The following is an 18,092-nucleotide window of genomic DNA, read 5'->3' as shown; positions in this document are numbered from 1 at the left end:
AGTGAAAAACGATCAACTGATTTTCTCATACTCTAATTTACTTCCCCTTGCTGTTATCAGTTTTCCTTTAGCCCACTATGTGGGCTAGCGTTTGCCTACAATTTATTTCTATTATTGAAATCAGTTGTTTTTATCGTTCAACAATATAAATGTGAACATAAATTTGTATTAGCAGTAGTTTCGCTGTGTTTTACTCTGTAGTGTGTGATTGCTACACAGTGAACGCTGAACTTTAACTTCTAATTATCACGTTATTATGTAGGTTTGCTGTAATACTTTTGCATGTCTTTTTATATTAAAATAATGTTAATAAGGAAATGTAATAGTATGAATTTAATGAGTTATAATATTCTTTATGTGAGTATTTTATCGTTATGATAAAAAGTATTGTTTACAACTTGTACTGAAAGAAATTTTCCAGCACTTTCTCCAATTACTAACATCCTCGGCTTCACTTTGTATGTGAAAATAAAAAAAAAACTTTCACATGCTCAGCTATACCATGAAATTTGGTGTTCCTGTTGGTGTTCATAAAATGTGAATGTGTACCTGAAAAATTTGACTTTCGGTCCTAGTAATTAAGTATTATGCATCTGATTTTCAATCAATCGACAAAATAATTAAGGCAATTTGGCTAATTCGTCACAACTTGGTTCTATATTGTTTCAGTTTAATATGGGTCTACAGTATTTTCCTGATAAAAAATGGAAAACCAACAACTTTTTCATCCACAATAAAGGAAGCTAAAGTAAGTAAAGCAGTAAAGAACTGATGAATGCAACATGTAAACCTTAACTTTAATGAGGTGTTACACATACCGTTCTCTCTTGCTTGAACTCTTCATATATCTGATCACGGATCAAATTCAATGAGTCATGGATTGTTTCAAATTTTTTGGCAGTCTCTCGATTTTCCTCTAAAACAAAGGTGCAAATCCATTAATGTTTTATAGACTACGGAACGCTGATAAGAGTCTTTGTAAATAAGAGTAATAAATCTTCATCTACAACACTTTAATTTGTGATGAAGTAGAATGATGAAATTAAAAATCTTTAGTCAATATATAAACCCTACTTAAATTTATCCGTATGGCTTAGGCTACTAATAAGTTAATACTTAAAAATATTTTATTTATTTTTGCATTGTATTTGTAAATTAACTCAAATCAGGGCGACCATTTTTTGACCTCTTTTGTCAAGTCCTCAAATATTCTATGGTAAAATAAATAAAAATTAGAAGCAATCTAACAAAATAAATAGCTAATTTTTTTTTACATTAACATCACAAAAAAAGTAATCGTATACTATTTTTAACTCAAACGACCAACCGGTATGCTTACAACAAAGTTCTAATAGTTAAATTCAATAAATATTAGGTCTACTACTTCAGATATTGACTTTTGAAGTGAATGATTCTGATCTAACTGAGAAAGGATAAATTAAAGGTACACTACTCTTTTTTTATACAACAAATGGAAATATAACACAATAGCCTAATAGACTAAAATAGGTTTTAAAATACTCTCTCCTTTATGGATCTATCAGCCTTGTATAAATCGGCTGAAGACAATTTTCAGGTTACTTCCGTTTGGTTTATACTGGGTGTTTTGTTGTTTACTATTTGTTTGTAGTTATTTAACTTATTTCCAAACTGTTTAACAAAACACAGAAAAAAAACAAAGTTAGTGTACACACCCAGCCAAATCACAAAAGAATAATCACACAGAGAAGTGTATAAATAAAAGGCTTACAGTTTTACAATAGGCTTTCAGTTTTACAATAGGCTCTCAGTTTTACAATAGGCTCTCAGTTTTACAATAGACTTTCAGTTTACAATAGGCTTTCAGTTTACAATAGGCTTTCAGTTTTACAATATGCTTTCAATTTACAATAGGCTTTCAGTTGTTCAATAGGTTGAGAAGTCTACCATTTAAGTCTACATTTAATAGTCAATAGTTCTAATGGCAAACTCACTCTCTAGTTTGTCGAGTCTTTTGTTTATGATATTGCAGGATTCTCTCAGCTGGTAGTCAAAGTCATATTTGGCTAACGATTCAGAGATCAAGTCATCCAAGTTGTCTCTAATCACGGACATCGTCTCGTCCGACAGGTAACCCTCTGTGAACAGACGATTGTCAAATGTAAAAAATATTAAAATTGACAGAAACAAGAACTGGGATTGAATTACTCGATTACTTACAGAAAAAGCATACTTTCTTGGTTAAAATTATATTAATGGTTGACTGCACCATATAAAGTTACCTCTGAATTTCTTGACCTTTCAAAAGGGTGGCCTTAAATGCACCATAGTTATTTTTTTTCTTTCTAAAAAAGAGTTATGAAACAAAATTTAATGTTTCAGAAATAATCATTTTTTTATTTAAACATAATGATTTACACAGTAACATCGCCAGAAAATGTACTCATGCTATTAGTCTGTTCATAAACTAATTATAAAATAATCCTATGGTAAAATGGACAAGATAATAATTACCATTATCAGAAAGTTCTTCTTCATCTGAGTCTAGCGAAATTACATCTTTGTGGCTGGGGTAATCAGCTGACAATAACGGCTTTTGTTCCGCAAGGAAGGAAGTCAGTGTCTGAAATAATTTTTTTTTCTGATATATATGCAAAATAATAAAATAAACAACTATCAATCAACTAATATTTCAACAACCAAATAAAATATAAAATTAGATCATGTATTTTTTGGCATGGTTTGTAACAATTAGGGGTTGATTATTCTGAAGAATAGTCATTCAAATTTAAGAGGTTAAGGCATTTTAATTTACAAATACAACTTGAGTTGTTTATTTTTTTCTCATGCCCAATATTTTGAATTATAGCCTACTAAGCTTCATTAGTATCGTCATTACGGTTCCCTATAGATAGAGCCACAATTTATTTTACCGAGTTTCCCAAAATGTCTATCCCTTCAAATATCCCCAAATTGTGCTTGCATATATCTACATATTTTTTCCAAGATGGTTGCCTCTTTCAACCATGCATTTACCCAAAATAGCACTCCGGGGCCTTTGTATGGATTGTGTCTAGCAAAGCAAAGGGCGAGTTAATACAATACGAGAGTGAACTGCACTGATTGTGAACACTAAGATCTTTAGAAAAAAAGAGTTTAAAAAGTGTAGGTATTGATTTTTGTGAAAAATGAGATCTAAAAAATATTGTTAATATCTAGTTACTGTACCTTATCGTGTTCTATGACCTCTTCAAAACACTCAGCACAGACTTTCTGTCCCTTTGATCGTTTCAATCCAAAGTAAGACAGCACAATCGAAGCCGGAGGTGCCAGTTCTTCTCCAGACATGCAGTTGGGGTTCACGCAGTTAACAGCGGCAGGCGGCTTCTTTTTCACGTCATCATCATCGTCGACTAAACAAATCACTTCCGCATCATTTGAAGTGGCGCATTCTGAAGTTTCTTTGTTGTTCCTATCTTCAGTTATTAAATCCTCTTTGAATTTTTCATTATTGAGTAGAGCTGTTTTCAACATGTCTTCCAAGTCTGTTTCTTTACTAGCACATGTTTCATTGGAATCTTCATTTTTTGTATTTGTTAACACTTCATCACTTTCCATTGGGACATCTGATTCATCCTGTTTAGTTTCAATCTCATCCTTAGCGATGTCAGTTTCGGGTTTTGTTGTTTCTAAGCTTTCCCTTTTTTCAGTATCAGGATTCAATATAGAAGGCTCAATATCAGTATGTTCAACTGAACATTCAGTACTGTTGGGTTCAGGAGATGCCTCTTCTTTTTCGTAACTGTTATCTAAGTCTATGTCCATTTGGGTTGTTTCATTTTCTATCTCTTTTTCTGTGACGTCATCAGTCAGGTCTACGTCCATCTTAGTAGTTTCTTCTGGACGTTTAACAATAGAATCAGCACTAAGCTCATCTAAATCCATACCTTCATTTTTCAAACTATCTGAACTACAATGTGATTCTTTGGTGTCATCTTGTGCATCTTTTTCATCGGCATTATTCTCTTCATCTGATTTAACAGCTGCACTAGTTTCTTCCGTGTCTGGTATCGGTGGAGCAATATTTGATGAATCTACATCAGAATCAACTGTGGTGGTGCAATTTTCACTGTTGTTGGTGGATACATCACTGTCTTCATCAGAGCTTGGTACCATATTGTCCAACTTGAATTCCCCAACCATTTTAGTTTCATCTTTTGCATCTTTATACTTTAACACTGATATCTCTTCATCGTACAAATCTAACTCAACATTCTCAGTTGATTCTGGTGTGATTTGACTTTTAACTTTTTGAGTTTCTGACCGAGAAGCAGAGTTTGTCTGAATTTCTTTCAGCATAACAATATCATCGGAATCATCTGATTTATCATTAGCTTCAACCTTATTATCTGATGTGGGTGAACATTTTTCAAGCTCTGTTTCTTTACAAGTTTGACTTACTGAGTTTACTTCAGCCCGATTTTTAGAACATATTTCCTTTGAGTTTGTTGAAATCACCTTTTCATTTTTAGAACTTTTACCCCCAATTTCTTTTACTTTACAATCTGACTTGACAAAATGTGACATTTCCTTAGATAATGTTTCAATACCATTCAACTCAATAATATCATCTGCAGAATCAGTACTATTTTGTATTGTATTTTCAGTGTTTGAGATTTTATTTTCGACTAATACATCTTCTTTACTTTTGTTATTTAATGGTTTAATGGATTCCTCTTTTTCACAATCATTTATAACAGTCTCCTGATTAGTTTCTTCACTTACCTCGGAGGTTTTTTCCTCTTCCATTCCACTATTACTGTTACCTTCTTTACAAATTAGATCACGAGAGCCTGCAGAAATATCACACTTTTTTAAATCCTGTGAAGTATCATTAGGTTGACAACTAGAAATATTAGTAACCTCCCTGGTAGACACATCATTTTCACCTGACTTAATCTTAGACTTTTCTAAAGAGGCAGTTTCACACTTATCCTTGAAGATTGAAATATTACTACTTTTTTCTGCTGCAATACCGTCTAAACTGTCTTCTTTCAGCCCATCTTCTATGAGACCAATAGCACTTAAAACACCTTTCTTAGCATCAAGAAAGTCTTCATCATTCATACTATCTGCACTGTCAAATCCACTGGTGATGTTAAATGTTGCAGGAGAATCAGCAAGTGAATCAATTACTGTAACTGGAGTGGAACCGCTTGGTTTGTCTGTTGTGTTATCATTTGACAAATCTTGGGAAAGCCTTTCCATCTCATCATTATCAGTTGACGATTTGTTTAGCGAGTTTTCGGTGATTTGTGCAGTTACTCCTGCAGATTTCTCTTCACTGTTGCAGTCTGTCAACACATTTCTAGAATCCTCCTCTGTTTTTTCCATTTTCCTACAAAAAAGGAATAAATTAAAATGATTATCAAAGGAAGTGCGACTAAATGCTATACTTTTATATTACTCATTCTGTAGTCAATTTTGGAATCCTGGTTTCAATTTTTGGACGAGGCAAGAGTGAAGGAAACACTATTTCAGGCTCATCAACTCTTTGTGTTCCTTGGCAAATTAAACATCAGTTTTTAGTCAATCTTTTATTGTACAGTCTTACAGGTTATGGAACCTATTATTTTATCTGATAAATCAATAAAAAGCTATTACAGGCTAGTGACACTAAACCACTATAACCTCAACCAAATGACCGTAGCAAGGCAGGAGGGTGTGAGTTAAGCCTGGGTGTAAGGGGTGGTAAATAACAGTGTAAGTGCTTGGTGTCCTGTTTTTTTATTTTACAGTAGACTCTCGATTATCCGAGGTAATTGGCACTGGACCACCTCGGACACGGGAAAACTCGGATAATACAGAGGTTATATACAGTTATGGTAAAAATGATGTAAAACCCTGTGAAAGTTTACAAAACTGGTTTATTAGAAGAAAGAACATATAATAGACAAAATTAAATACCTGAAGAAAGTATTAACACAGATTATTTCTTAAAAAAGTCTTTGATCGTCTTCTGAGCTAACCTCTTCCCTCGCTTGGATGATGCAATGCTGCGCCAACGCTGTAGAGTAAGAATGTCATGTGGCGTACACTTTTCTTGCTGCTGTATGAATGCAAGAGCAGCGTCGATTGCTTTCAGCCCGTCGGTGTATGATATTTTGGGATTTGTCTCGTCCAGATTGACATCGTCTTCGTTGTCCTCACCACTGGTTACCATGTCGATGATTTCCATGTCGGTAATCAACATCTGATCATCTTGATTGCACCAATCGTGAATGTCTTTGCCGTCGATTTGATTTTCAACGGGTAACTGATTGGCTAGTTCGACTAGTTCACTCACGTTCTCGAATTCTGGCGCTTTTTTTTGTGGTTCATCTAAGCCAAATAAATTCTTCCACAACTTTTGAACAGTGGTAGTTTTAACCTCATCCCATGCTGAGGCTATCCAGTATGACATCTTTTAATGTGACTTTTTTAAGGCGTCCTTAACAGTCATGCCTTCGTCTAACATTGAAGAAGCCTTCGATGGTAGTTCCTCTTCATCACTTCTAGAACCCCTTTGGTCTAGCGGTTGTATAACATTAGGGGGAGAAAGATTGCCCTAATATCACCACTGCACAGTTCTTGGGCATCAGGGTGAGATGGCGCATTGTCCAATAGTAGAAGAGCTTTCCTGGGAAGCTTTTTTTTAACGCTTCAGTGACAGGTACAAATTCGTTGAAAAACCACTCACTAAATATCGGGCTATCTATCCATGTACTCTTTTGGTTGCAATATTTTGTAGGCAGGCAGTCGACTGTTATATTTTTAAAGGCTCTATGATATTTTGCCTTTGCATTAAGCAGCGGTATTAGCTTCAATGAGCCAGAAACATTAGCTGTAGCCAGTATCATAACCCTCTCCTTGCTTGTTTTTATCCAGGAGCAGTCCTCTCAGATTTTGCTGCCATGATCTTTGAAGGCAGCATTAAAAAATTAAGGCCCGTTTTGTTCGAATTGAAAATTTGATCAGAAGTCAATCCTTCCTTGAACACAATTTCTTCAATTTTATTTTGGAATTCTACGATTTCAGATGTGTCTGCTGATAGTTTCTTCACACTAATATTAAGTTGCCTTATTCCATACCTCTTCTTCCATCAGTCCAGCCATCCTTCACATGCCGTATATCTTTCAAATCAAATCAAATCATTCTTTATTTGTAGCTTCATTGCGAAAATACAATGACGTCATACAAAAATATCCTCTTCGTCTTTAAAGTTCTTATGACATTCAAGCGCCTTAGCCTGTAGCATTGGCCCACTCACGGGACTACCCATCCCTCGAAGCTGGGAAAACCACGAAAAAAGGGCCTCAGACGTCTCGGCTTGTGGTTACCCTTCTTTAAAGTCTTTTGACTAGGAGCACCACCTCCACTCACACTTTTGTTAACATATTTTTCGATTTTTCACGCTTTCCTCTCCAATTACCAACTGTCATTTTCCCAACCCCCAAATCAGCAGCCACCTTTTTAATCGACTTATCATTGTCCAAACGTTTAATCGCATTAAATTTGGCTTCAGGAGAAACTACAACCCTCTTCCGTTTCCTACTCATAGCAACAATAAACGATAAACAATAAATTAAAATGGTAAAATTAAACACACCAACACAACTACGTTTAACACAATTACGACTAACACCAACCGAGATCAGCGCGAGTTCAGAGCTAACTGGGACTAAAAGTGTGGATATGAAAATATGCGGGTTTCGAGTGCACCGATAATTCATAGTGAATGCATTACATACCCATGGCTCGACCTAGCAACAGCTATTAGAGACGTCCACTGCTCGACTGCGCTTGTTGAACAAACAAACATCTCGGCTTCCCGTAGTTGTCTCGATTATAAGACCTTTGTTTATATTTGTTATTTTTTTATGACTGGCTCGGTTAACCGAGACTCGGATAACGGGGAGTTTACTGTACTTTATTTATTTGATTAGCATTATTATCTATCATATGTTTATGTGTGTTTATATCATATGTGTATGTGTGTGTGTGTTTTGTCATATGTTATTTTTTCCAAATTCAAACAAGTTGACTTTTGGTGAGATTATTTAAAAATATTTAGGTCCATAGCGTGAGATTTTTTTTTTTAATTATTGTCAATTTTATTGGTTTACATTGTAGGCTATAAAATTGTGAGTAGGCCTACCTATTATCTTTTATAAAGGTTAATAACTAACCAATTATTTTAAGAAAGGACTATGTGTTCCTATATTTGCCTTATTAAAACATGCATTTAAATAAACATGCTTTTTTATTCATACTTAGTTGGTAAAGCTTTTGAATTTTATTATAAATTGTAAGTCGCTTGTGCTGCATCAAGTAACAAGAACATTGAGCTCAAACACATAGGTTTTGTATATAGCACAGCAGGTAGGTGCAGTATGAAAGAGGAAGTTAAATTAATAATTTTGCTAATAAGAACTGAGCGATACCAGACACTTCTATGCAATTGTTGATTTCAAATAAGTTTTATAGCCATTATTGTGCATTGCATTTAGACCCGGGCAATGCTGGGTTTTGCTGCTAGTTGTGATGCTGTTAGGCTGTCTTTTTTTCAAACCAGTTTACAGAACAATATTGGGGTACTTAAGGGATACAATTTATTGCCCCCTGGTCCCTCATGCTAATGAGGTAATACCGGTATGTTGTCCACTTAAAACTGCCCCCTGGCAAGACTAAAGTTGCAGCCTAAACTCACTAATTTCTATGATGAAGATATATATCTCTTAATACTGAAATCGGTCTCCCAAACCCACCAAGACTATCTCTTAGGCTAGCGCCTAAGTCTACTAGACTCCCAAACCAGAAATATTTAGGTGCGAGTTTACCCCTACCAAGAATTAGTTAGGCACGTGCCTAACTAATTCTGAGCTCGCAAACCCGTTCTCTAAGCGGCAGCTTGAATACCGGAAATAGGCCTATCTGGTTCTTATGCGCGGACTAGCGCTAATACCGAGCTCCCAAACCACCTCTAAATGTCTCATATTCCGGATGATACATTCTCCAGCACGACTAGTTATTTTTCAGTTAGTAATTTTTTACGTCAAGGTCAGTTCATAGTCGGAGTGAATGTTTAAAGCAGTTTGTTTATCTAAATCAGTTTATGATTTTCTCCCTTAAAGAGCAAATCGTCATGACTTCAGAGGTACCGGTACTTCATACACAGGCACATCGATCGTTGTGGCAGTTAATTCAATATTTATATTGTGTAGAAAGTGATAGACCTACTGGTGTAGCTGAATCTCAAAATAGTAGCCTACATCAACAAGAAAGAAACACATTACAGTATTATAAAAAATCCAAGAGAAAATGCCAAGGGAAACAAGAGGCAACCAGTAGTTTTCAAATACTCTCATTTAACTTATGAGGGTGTATAAGTTAAATGTATATGCATTTATACCTATATGTATATGTATATAGGCTTGGATAGTTATTTATGAGTGCTTAAATAGGCCCTATTTAATCATCACTTTCGGCTGCACTTAAGCATCTGTCCTACACTCTTTTGAATAAAAACGATCAATATATCGATTATTTCATTCAATGTATCAGGTTCAATTAGTTAGGTTAACCTAACCTAACTAACCGAATGAAGTAATCGATATAGGCTATCGAATAATCTATAAATCAATATTTTTTTATTTATGAGTGTAGGACTGATACTTTTGTAGTGTGGGACTCTAATGGGTTTAAGGGCCATTCTTCAGAAAAGGACAGATTTAAATACCTATTTTATTTTTATTTTTTTAATTTTTTAAAATTTTTTTTAGATGTTTTAATGTATGACCATTTTTTATATTTACCCATTGCAATGGTCACACTAAATAAAAATGACTTTCCCAGATTTTTATTATTTAAAAACTAGCGTGTCCACGGAAGTGACTATCACAACTGCAAATTTTACAAATAAAGTTAAAATACAAGCATAGATTCTAGCAAATAGGTTAGGAACAATGTTTGCTCTTATTTTTGTAGAGAAACACATAAACTACTGTAAATTAGTATATTAGGTTTAATTGCCATTTAAAATAATAGTTGTTAAGGGCAGCAACGCGCGCCGGGTAACTGCTAGGTGTCCACAGAAGTGATGATTTAGCATTTTATGCCTATAGAGTCTAGAAAATAGGTTAGGAACAATTTTTGCTCTAGAGAATCACATAAACTACTGTAAATTAGTGTATTAGGTTTAATTGTCTTTTAAAATAATAGTTGTTAAGCGCAGAAATGTGCGCCGGGTAACTGCTAGTGTCCACAGAAGTGATGATTTAGCATTTTATGCCTAACATAGAGTCTAGCAAATAGGTTAGGAACAATGTTTGCTCTTATTTTTGTAGAGAAACACATAAACTACTGTAAATTAGTGTATTAGGTTTAATTGACATGCATAATTACCTTTAAAATGTGGTACGGTAACAGAAGTGACTATGTTAGCTCGGCGATCAATTAAAACTCTAGTTTCACATGATATAGACAACTAATAACTGAACAGAACAAAACCAAACTGATTCTATGTTCAAGATGGTTACTTCTTCTCTGTAAAAAAATAGTGGTGAAAGTTGGCCAGTGCTGCCTGGTGGATTTTTTGGAACTATTTATGCCTGTCCACAGATGTGATGCAGGCTTTGGTGACCGAGTTTCTTTGTTTTTTTTTACCTTTAATAGAATGGGAACAGTAAAGTACCTAAACAAAAAATTATTAATATTCAATGTCTAGATATCCAACAGCAATTGGGTTTAATAATTTTTATTTCAAATTTGTTAGTAAAATCAGCTAATCTTAAGCTAAACCTTATTTAACAACAAATTATGTATTTATTATCATAATTTTTATTTATTACTCCTTGGTGACCGTACAGAATATTTAGAATAGAAAGCAATAATTTAATAAATCCTTCACAGTTTGGTTTCCGCCCAGAACTCTGTACGGTACTAAAAAATCCATAGCAAAAATGATTAACTGCATTGCGGAAGCCTTGGATGGATCGCAGAAGACTGTGGGTGTGCTACGTGACCTATCCAAGGCTTTTGACTGTGTGAATCATGAGATAGCCTACTCATAGAAAAATTAAGTATGCATGGAAAAAAAATACTGAATTAAAATGGTTCATATCATATTTAAAAAACCGAAATCAAAGACTTATTGTACAAAAAATGCAGAGAAATTATTCCATTCTGGGCCCTTGGTTATTTATCATATATGTTAATGATCTAGGCCTATGCAATGCTACTAAGATGTCCACCTTTCAATGCGCAGATGATACCGCTTTAATTTGCACAGGACAAAACAACGATTATTGATGTTATTTGGTCCAGGATCACTTCTTGAATATTTAAATGGTATAATATTACCTGTTTCCGTCTGTGATCCTATATTTGTTGTATAGAGCAACCGGTTTCAAGGTTATAACCTCATCTTCAGGCTCTTGTCGTCACTCTTGCGAGATCGTCGAGTTTTATAAACACACAAAAACACTAACATTGAAATAAATAAACACGAGACATTGACAGACGAAGACGATTAACATAAATTCGGGAACTAGTTCCACACACGACGCGGCACGGGCAAACGTTTTGTCATGACAAAACCCAAAAATGCCAAAAATTTACAATAAATGACCTGGCTGGGATAAAAAAACGTAGCCTCATTTTCTAAATTTAAACTATCTTTAAAAAATTTCCTTTTGGAGAGGGCATTTTACTCGTTAGAAGAATATCTGGAAGATGAGTAGCCTATATTTGAAAGATATTACTTCTCCCATAGTTTTGTAGCTTATTGTTTGTTTTATTTATTTTGTAAGCTATTTTATGATTTAAAATGTAGTATAGTATTAGACTTTGTGACAAATCACCTGTCAAGAGAGTTGATGTAATGTGATGATGTTTAATAAATAAATAAATACTTAGGGGTGAGGGCCACCTATCCGTCCTTATCTGTCATCTGAATCTTTCCGTCCTTAACTTATCTGAATCTTTGAGCGGAGTATAACTATCCTATAGGCCTACGTCACGGTGCACACATGTGGCAAGTGGCCCTCTTCTTGAATAGAACAGGCCTAGACCAATGAGGATGACACCGAAAATCAATATTTAACATAGTCTAGGCCTACATCGAATGAAATTGTAATCAATATTGGGTACAGTTTCTTAACTGGGCTATGCTAATATTGATTGAAACTATCGATTCGATTAGTAAACCTTCATACCACCATCAGCAAGTTTGGTTGGCTAGGTTAGGTTATGATTTTATTTTATTTTATTTTATTTATTTTATTTTATTTCCAACGGCAGCAGCCAATTTACAAAGATAAACATGATGGTTGAATACAACAAAATAGGTAAGCAAAATTTGATGATAAATATAAGTTAACAAAGATATAACAGGTTATAAATATCCAAAGCGTAACAACAACAAAAAAATAAGATTAACAAACAACAATAAATACTCTAACATAGCAACAACAGAAAATAAAGATTAACAAACAACAATAAATTAATTACTAGTCTTTCCCAGAAAGAAGAAGAGAGGAGGCCTGCCGACGAACCTGCTGAAGTCCATCGAAAAACAGGTCACACCCAGACGCAACTCGATTTCCCAGGCGAGTAAACCTTGCGAAAGGACTGTTGAAGTCGAAGTTGGTTGAGTGGTATCTTCGACCCAGCAGATCTCGAGATCTTGTGTTTGTAGGCACTCTGAGGTCGATTTCAGCTAGGAGATCTGGACAGTTCATGTGACCATTGACTATCTTCCAGAGAAGAATAACATCAGCCACGTCACGTCGCAGGGCAAGAGGTGACAAGTTCAGATTGCTGGACAGTTCCTCCACAGGCACATCAAGATAGGCAAAACCCAGCCGGACACCAACCAAACGAAGAAAACGCCTTTGTAGAGCCTCCAGTCTCGTCCTATTGCCAACAGTGTAAGGCGACCACACGGGACTTGCATATTCCACTAGCTGTCTCACAAGGGAACAATACAGAGAGCGAAGAGCAGAAGGGTTGTCGATGCCTCTGGAGAATCTTGCTATGAAACCAAGCATCTTGTTTGCTTTGTTACTGATGTGATCTATATGCCCAGAAAATCCCATGTCGCTGGAAAAAATAACGCCTAGGTCTTTTATACACTGGGACCGTGGAATGGATGTACCAGAAATGGAGTATACGTACATGACTGGGGATTTGATGCGGTGATAGGTTATACAAGAGCACTTACTGGGATTTACAGACATGTTATTCCTGACACACCAATCCTCAATTTCAGAAAGGCTATTTTGAATTTCTTGAGAGTCTTCTGGTGTAGATACAGAAGTGAAAATCTTCAGGTCGTCAGCAAATTGTAAGGCCTTTACAGTTAAATTGTCTAGTAGGTCATTGACAAAAACATTGAAGAGGCAAGGTCCCAGCAAAGAACCTTGTGGAACTCCTGAAGAAGGTGAGAACTGAGTGGAAGTGGTAGAACCAATCCTCACGACAAGAGAACGTTTTTGAAGATAACTAGAAATCCATGACAAAAGAGGTTCAGCCACTCCGTAGCCCAGCAACTTAGACACAAGAATTGTATGGTCGACCTTGTCCAAGGCTTTTGCCATATCAATGTAGGCTGCATCAACTTGGTAGTTCTTGCGAAAGGCAGACAAGACATATTCTTGAAAGAGCAGGAGATTGGAGACAGTAGACTTGCCTTTCATAAAGCCATGTTGGGAAGGATGGATTATTTTGGATAGAAAAGGATTCAGTCTATCTACCACGATACTTTCAAAGACTTTGCCAATTGCCGGCAGAATAGTGATTGGACGGTAGTTCCGTATGTCGCTGGGATCATTTGCTTTATGTAAAGGAATGATAAAGCCCGACTTTAAAGAGCTAGGGAAGATTCCTTTGTTAAGTGATTCGTTGAACAACACTGTGAGGGGTTCAGCTAAGAGAGATCGGCAGTGATGAAGCATAGATGGCGGTATATTGTCAATTCCAGCTCCCTTTGTAGTGTCCAGATTCTTAAGCTTGCTGAGAACTTCTTCAGTTGAGGTTGTTATGACACAGAGAGAATCGAAGACGGGATAGCTAAAGCTAGGTGAAACTCGTGACGATGGAGAGTAGACCGAGTTGAAATAACTGGAAAACAGCTGACATATGCTTGTTGTGTCACTGGCTACTTCGTCATCCAAATGCAGACTAGACGGCATGTCAGGAGTATTTCTTTGAGCCTTAACTAGTCCCTAGAAAGCTCGTGGATTAGAAGATATGTTTGATTGAACATTGGATAAATATCGAATGTGGCATTCACGAGACAGCGACCTACAATTATCTCTCAGCCTTGAGAATTCATAATAATGGACAAGATTGAAACTTCTCTTGAAACGTGCATGCGCAGCTTTCTTTTCAATAATGCATTTTTTTAGGTCATCATTAAACCACCTAGGGAAGCGTGAGATACCAAATTTCTTCATCGGACTCGCATTTTTGACGATTTTCTCTAAGGAACTTTCCAAAAGATCAAACTTTTCATCAGTTGAGATCGGCTGGTGAATAAATCCCATATCTGTTTCCTGAAGGGCTATAAAAGCAGCGGGGAGGTCACATTTCCCCAAGTTGTAGCCGCTGTAGCTGTTGTCACAAGTAGAAGGCATATAGCACTCAAGAGTAAGGGACAGAGGAGGGTGATGAATTTCAGGTTTAATCAACCAATCGTTGGCCCTGATAACTTGCACTTCACTATCAGAATGGAAGACCAAGTCCAATGTTACTCCTCTATGGTTTTGAACATGATTTATCTGGAAGAGAGAGTGCAGAGAAGACATGTCACGGAGGTATTCGCAGCAATGTTGAGGAAGGCCAGATACAGGTAAGTTGACATCGAAGTGAGGCAAGTTGAAGTCTCCAAAAATGAGTGTCTTCTTTGGGAAATTTGCCAATTCGACTGTCTCAGTAACCGCATCACAGAATTCACGGTAAACAGAAAGAGGACTTGAAGGAGGAATGTAGACACAAGCCAGAAGAAGATCAAAACCAGGTCCCAATTTCACAAGGGCAAAGACACTTTCAATGTTGAATCCAGAGTATAGTCGCTTAGACATAAGCTTCTTACGAACTGCAAGTAGGGTTCCTCCACCAGAACTTTTGTGACTTGTAGCAGCAGACCTATCACATCTATGAACAATGAAGTCAGTATCGCCAACGACTTCGGAGTCGGGGATATCAGGAGAGAGATTTGTTTCACATAGTAGAATAACATCATCAAGGCATGCAGATAAATTATTTTTTAACTCGATGAGCTTCGAACGAAGACCATTTACATTTTGGCAGTAAACATTCAGAGAAACATGCTGCTGCTTACCGTTGGAATTTATTCGTTTTTTGGCACAATAGAAGGCGTTCCATTCTTGTATCTAATCGTTAGGGAAGTATCACCGGCATCTTGTTTGGACTTTAAGGTGGCACGAAGAGTCTCCAGATGTCTCTTCTCTCGAGGAGTGCGGTCATGAGAGATTGATATTCCCCGCATGCTAATAGGAACATCATTTTCATTGAAGTTTTTGAAAATATAAATAGCAGCGCCTTCAGACGGCATACAAAGCATAAGAGGACAATTTGTCCTTTTTTTCCCCAATCTAAAATGACGAACATCTGAATACTGAACATTAGACTTCAAATGAACTAGAAAATCCTGGACAAAAACAGCATCCGCAGTTTTTGAGACTGTGTTGGAATCGGGGATGTTATGTACAATAACATTTTTTGCACGTCGATTACGATCATTGCATTCGGATAAGACATCTTCAAAAAGCTGATCACTACCCGCTACCTGTTTATCCTTGATAGTGCTTAATTCCGATTCAACATAGGCCAAACGAGGCTCAAATTCCTGTAATTTGGAGGTCACTAATTCCAGGTCTTGTTTTATAAGTTGTAGTCCTTCTGAGAGTTCTGTTTTAGTGGCAAGGGAGGACAATTTAGAGAGAATGGCATCCAGCTTGGCATCTATTGGGCTTGGCAGCGTCTTTTTACAGTCAGTTCTATGACAATACCATTTTATACTGTTATCGTTGCTAGATCGTTGGTATTCAGATTTAGACATTTTCACACATTCTCTGTGAAACCATCTCTCACATTCGGCATCACAGCACAAGCCATCTTCTGTATCTAAGACTTGCTTTACACAAACAGGACAGGAAGTAGACATAATTATAGAATGTACTGAATTTTATATCTCAAAAATATGCTTTGTGAAATGCAACAGCGAGAAGGCAGACAGTTCATAAATCAGTAGCTACTCAGTTTACCACTGGAAGTGTGCTTTTTATATAGTATTTATGTTGCTTAGCAAACCTGATATTCAAAGGGCTGTGGCCTTGAAGAAAAAAATTGGCGTGAGATGACTGATGAAACGACTTTCCAGATCAGACAGAAATGTTAGTGACGTCACAAGGGATATGGCCAGATATTAGACAGGGATAGTTTATTGAAAAAGTGTAGATTCTGGAAAACACACAGTGGAGTTCACTCACAGGCTTTTGCGAAAAATAGCGAAGTAGAAATGAGATAGTGCAAAACGAGGTAAGTTAAAAAGAAACACTCAAAACTGTAGTGCCCAAACAAGAGTCTCCGCATAGTAAACCACCATCTTGGAAAAAAAAAGCAAAAAAAAAAAAAAAAAAAATAGGTTAGGTTATGATAGGCCTAATTTTATTTTATAATAAAAATATTTAAAAATATCGATTATTAATCAATATTTTCAATTCGATAGTTTCAATCAATATTAGCATAGCCCAGTTAAGAAACTATACCCTCAATATTTAGGTAGGAATTGAACAAAAATGTAGGCCTAACTTAATCCGATAATCGTAGGCAAGGTTTTCTGCAGGATAAATTTTCAAACAAGTAAAAAACACTCAATATACTAAGATTACGGGGTACACTTCCATATCTGTTGGCACAAACAACCGACTGAGTAATATTGATTATTCGATTAGGCTATTTAATTCGATATATTATCGTTTGGTTAGTTAAACTTAGGTTAGGTTAACCTTACCTAACTAACCAAACAATGTATCAAATAATCGATATATCGATCGATATTTTCATTCAGTTGTTTGTGCCAACAGATATGGAAGTGTAAGTGTATGTACCCTGATTAGGTCATAACAGATTAGCCTAGGCCTAGTAAGTTATCATGAAAAGAAAAGAAAAAAATCAAGATGACAATTCTAAGAGAATTTGGCCCTTTCTGGCTTTGAATAGTGGTTTTCCTTTGGTTGAAATGCCTACCTTAACAGATCCCAAGTTACAGTACTTAGGTCCTAAGATGTAAATCAAAAATACACTTAGCCTAACACTTCAAGTTCAAACATTGCTAAGTTATAGTTACTCCACTTCACTAAACTCGGGTGTAGTACTGTAGTATAAGTTGGGCATCACATGTAATATATAATAACCAACAATTTTGTAATAAGTTTGTCATTCATATAACTTAATATTATTATTTAATTTAAATTGTCTATCACGATAGCAGCCTTTCAATAGCCGAGCCGCAAATCTACACTCACTGGAGTCGGAGTCTAAACCTTCGCTAAATCATCACGATGTTGTCCCCTGGCGCTGCGGAGTGGGGGAAATGATTCTCCCTCCACCTCCCCTCTAGACGGCGTCCAAACAAGCCCGCGTTGTTTTACATGCACATCATATACCTATGCTGCAGTTTTTCAATAAGTTAAAAAATGAATATTTATAAAATTAAACTGTCATAAACTAACCTAACCAACCAAACATGCTGATTATATAAAAAAATATATAAAATAATAATCGAATGAAGGTTTACTAATCGAAAAAATAGTTCTGTTCATAAAATAAAATTATAAATGCCTTGAACCAATTTTAGAAAATATTAATTATAAAATTAAACTGTCATAACCTAACCAAACTAACCAAACTTGCTGATAATGCAAAAATCTTAGACAAAAAGTTAGTGCTACCGAGAGGATTCGAACCTGGTACCTTCAGATCCTCAGCCCGGCACGTTATCCATTAGACCACCGAGGCCGGTGGCTACAAATCGTATCGTTGCGGAA

At 36.0% G+C, this 18,092-nt stretch overlaps 1 protein-coding gene across 4 annotated transcripts in view; it reads right to left on the bottom strand.

Moving 5' to 3' along the window:
- LOC128991472 (histone-lysine N-methyltransferase eggless) overlaps positions 1-17,544 on the bottom strand; it is a 47,964-nt gene extending 30,420 nt beyond the window's left edge. For all 4 annotated transcript variants that reach the window (XM_054414379.1, XM_054414377.1, XM_054414380.1 and 1 more), the window contains exons 1-5: positions 17,293-17,544; positions 3,208-5,377; positions 2,494-2,602; positions 1,974-2,117; positions 819-916 (exon numbers count right to left, since the gene is read on the bottom strand). In XM_054414379.1, the coding sequence (XP_054270354.1) occupies positions 819-916; positions 1,974-2,117; positions 2,494-2,602; positions 3,208-5,373 (2,517 nt within the window). In that variant the 5' untranslated portion in view covers positions 5,374-5,377; positions 17,293-17,544. The remainder of the gene's footprint in view (positions 1-818; positions 917-1,973; positions 2,118-2,493; positions 2,603-3,207; positions 5,378-17,292) is intronic.
- Positions 17,545-18,092: the final 548 nt, after the last annotated feature.

Source organism: Macrosteles quadrilineatus, unplaced genomic scaffold, assembly GCF_028750875.1.
Source record: "Macrosteles quadrilineatus isolate MER2022 unplaced genomic scaffold, UCM_ALF_1.0 Scaffold_4__1_contigs__length_99947679, whole genome shotgun sequence".
Classification (NCBI taxonomy): domain Eukaryota; kingdom Metazoa; phylum Arthropoda; class Insecta; order Hemiptera; family Cicadellidae; genus Macrosteles; species Macrosteles quadrilineatus.
This window is presented reverse-complemented; position numbering and strand designations above follow the sequence as displayed.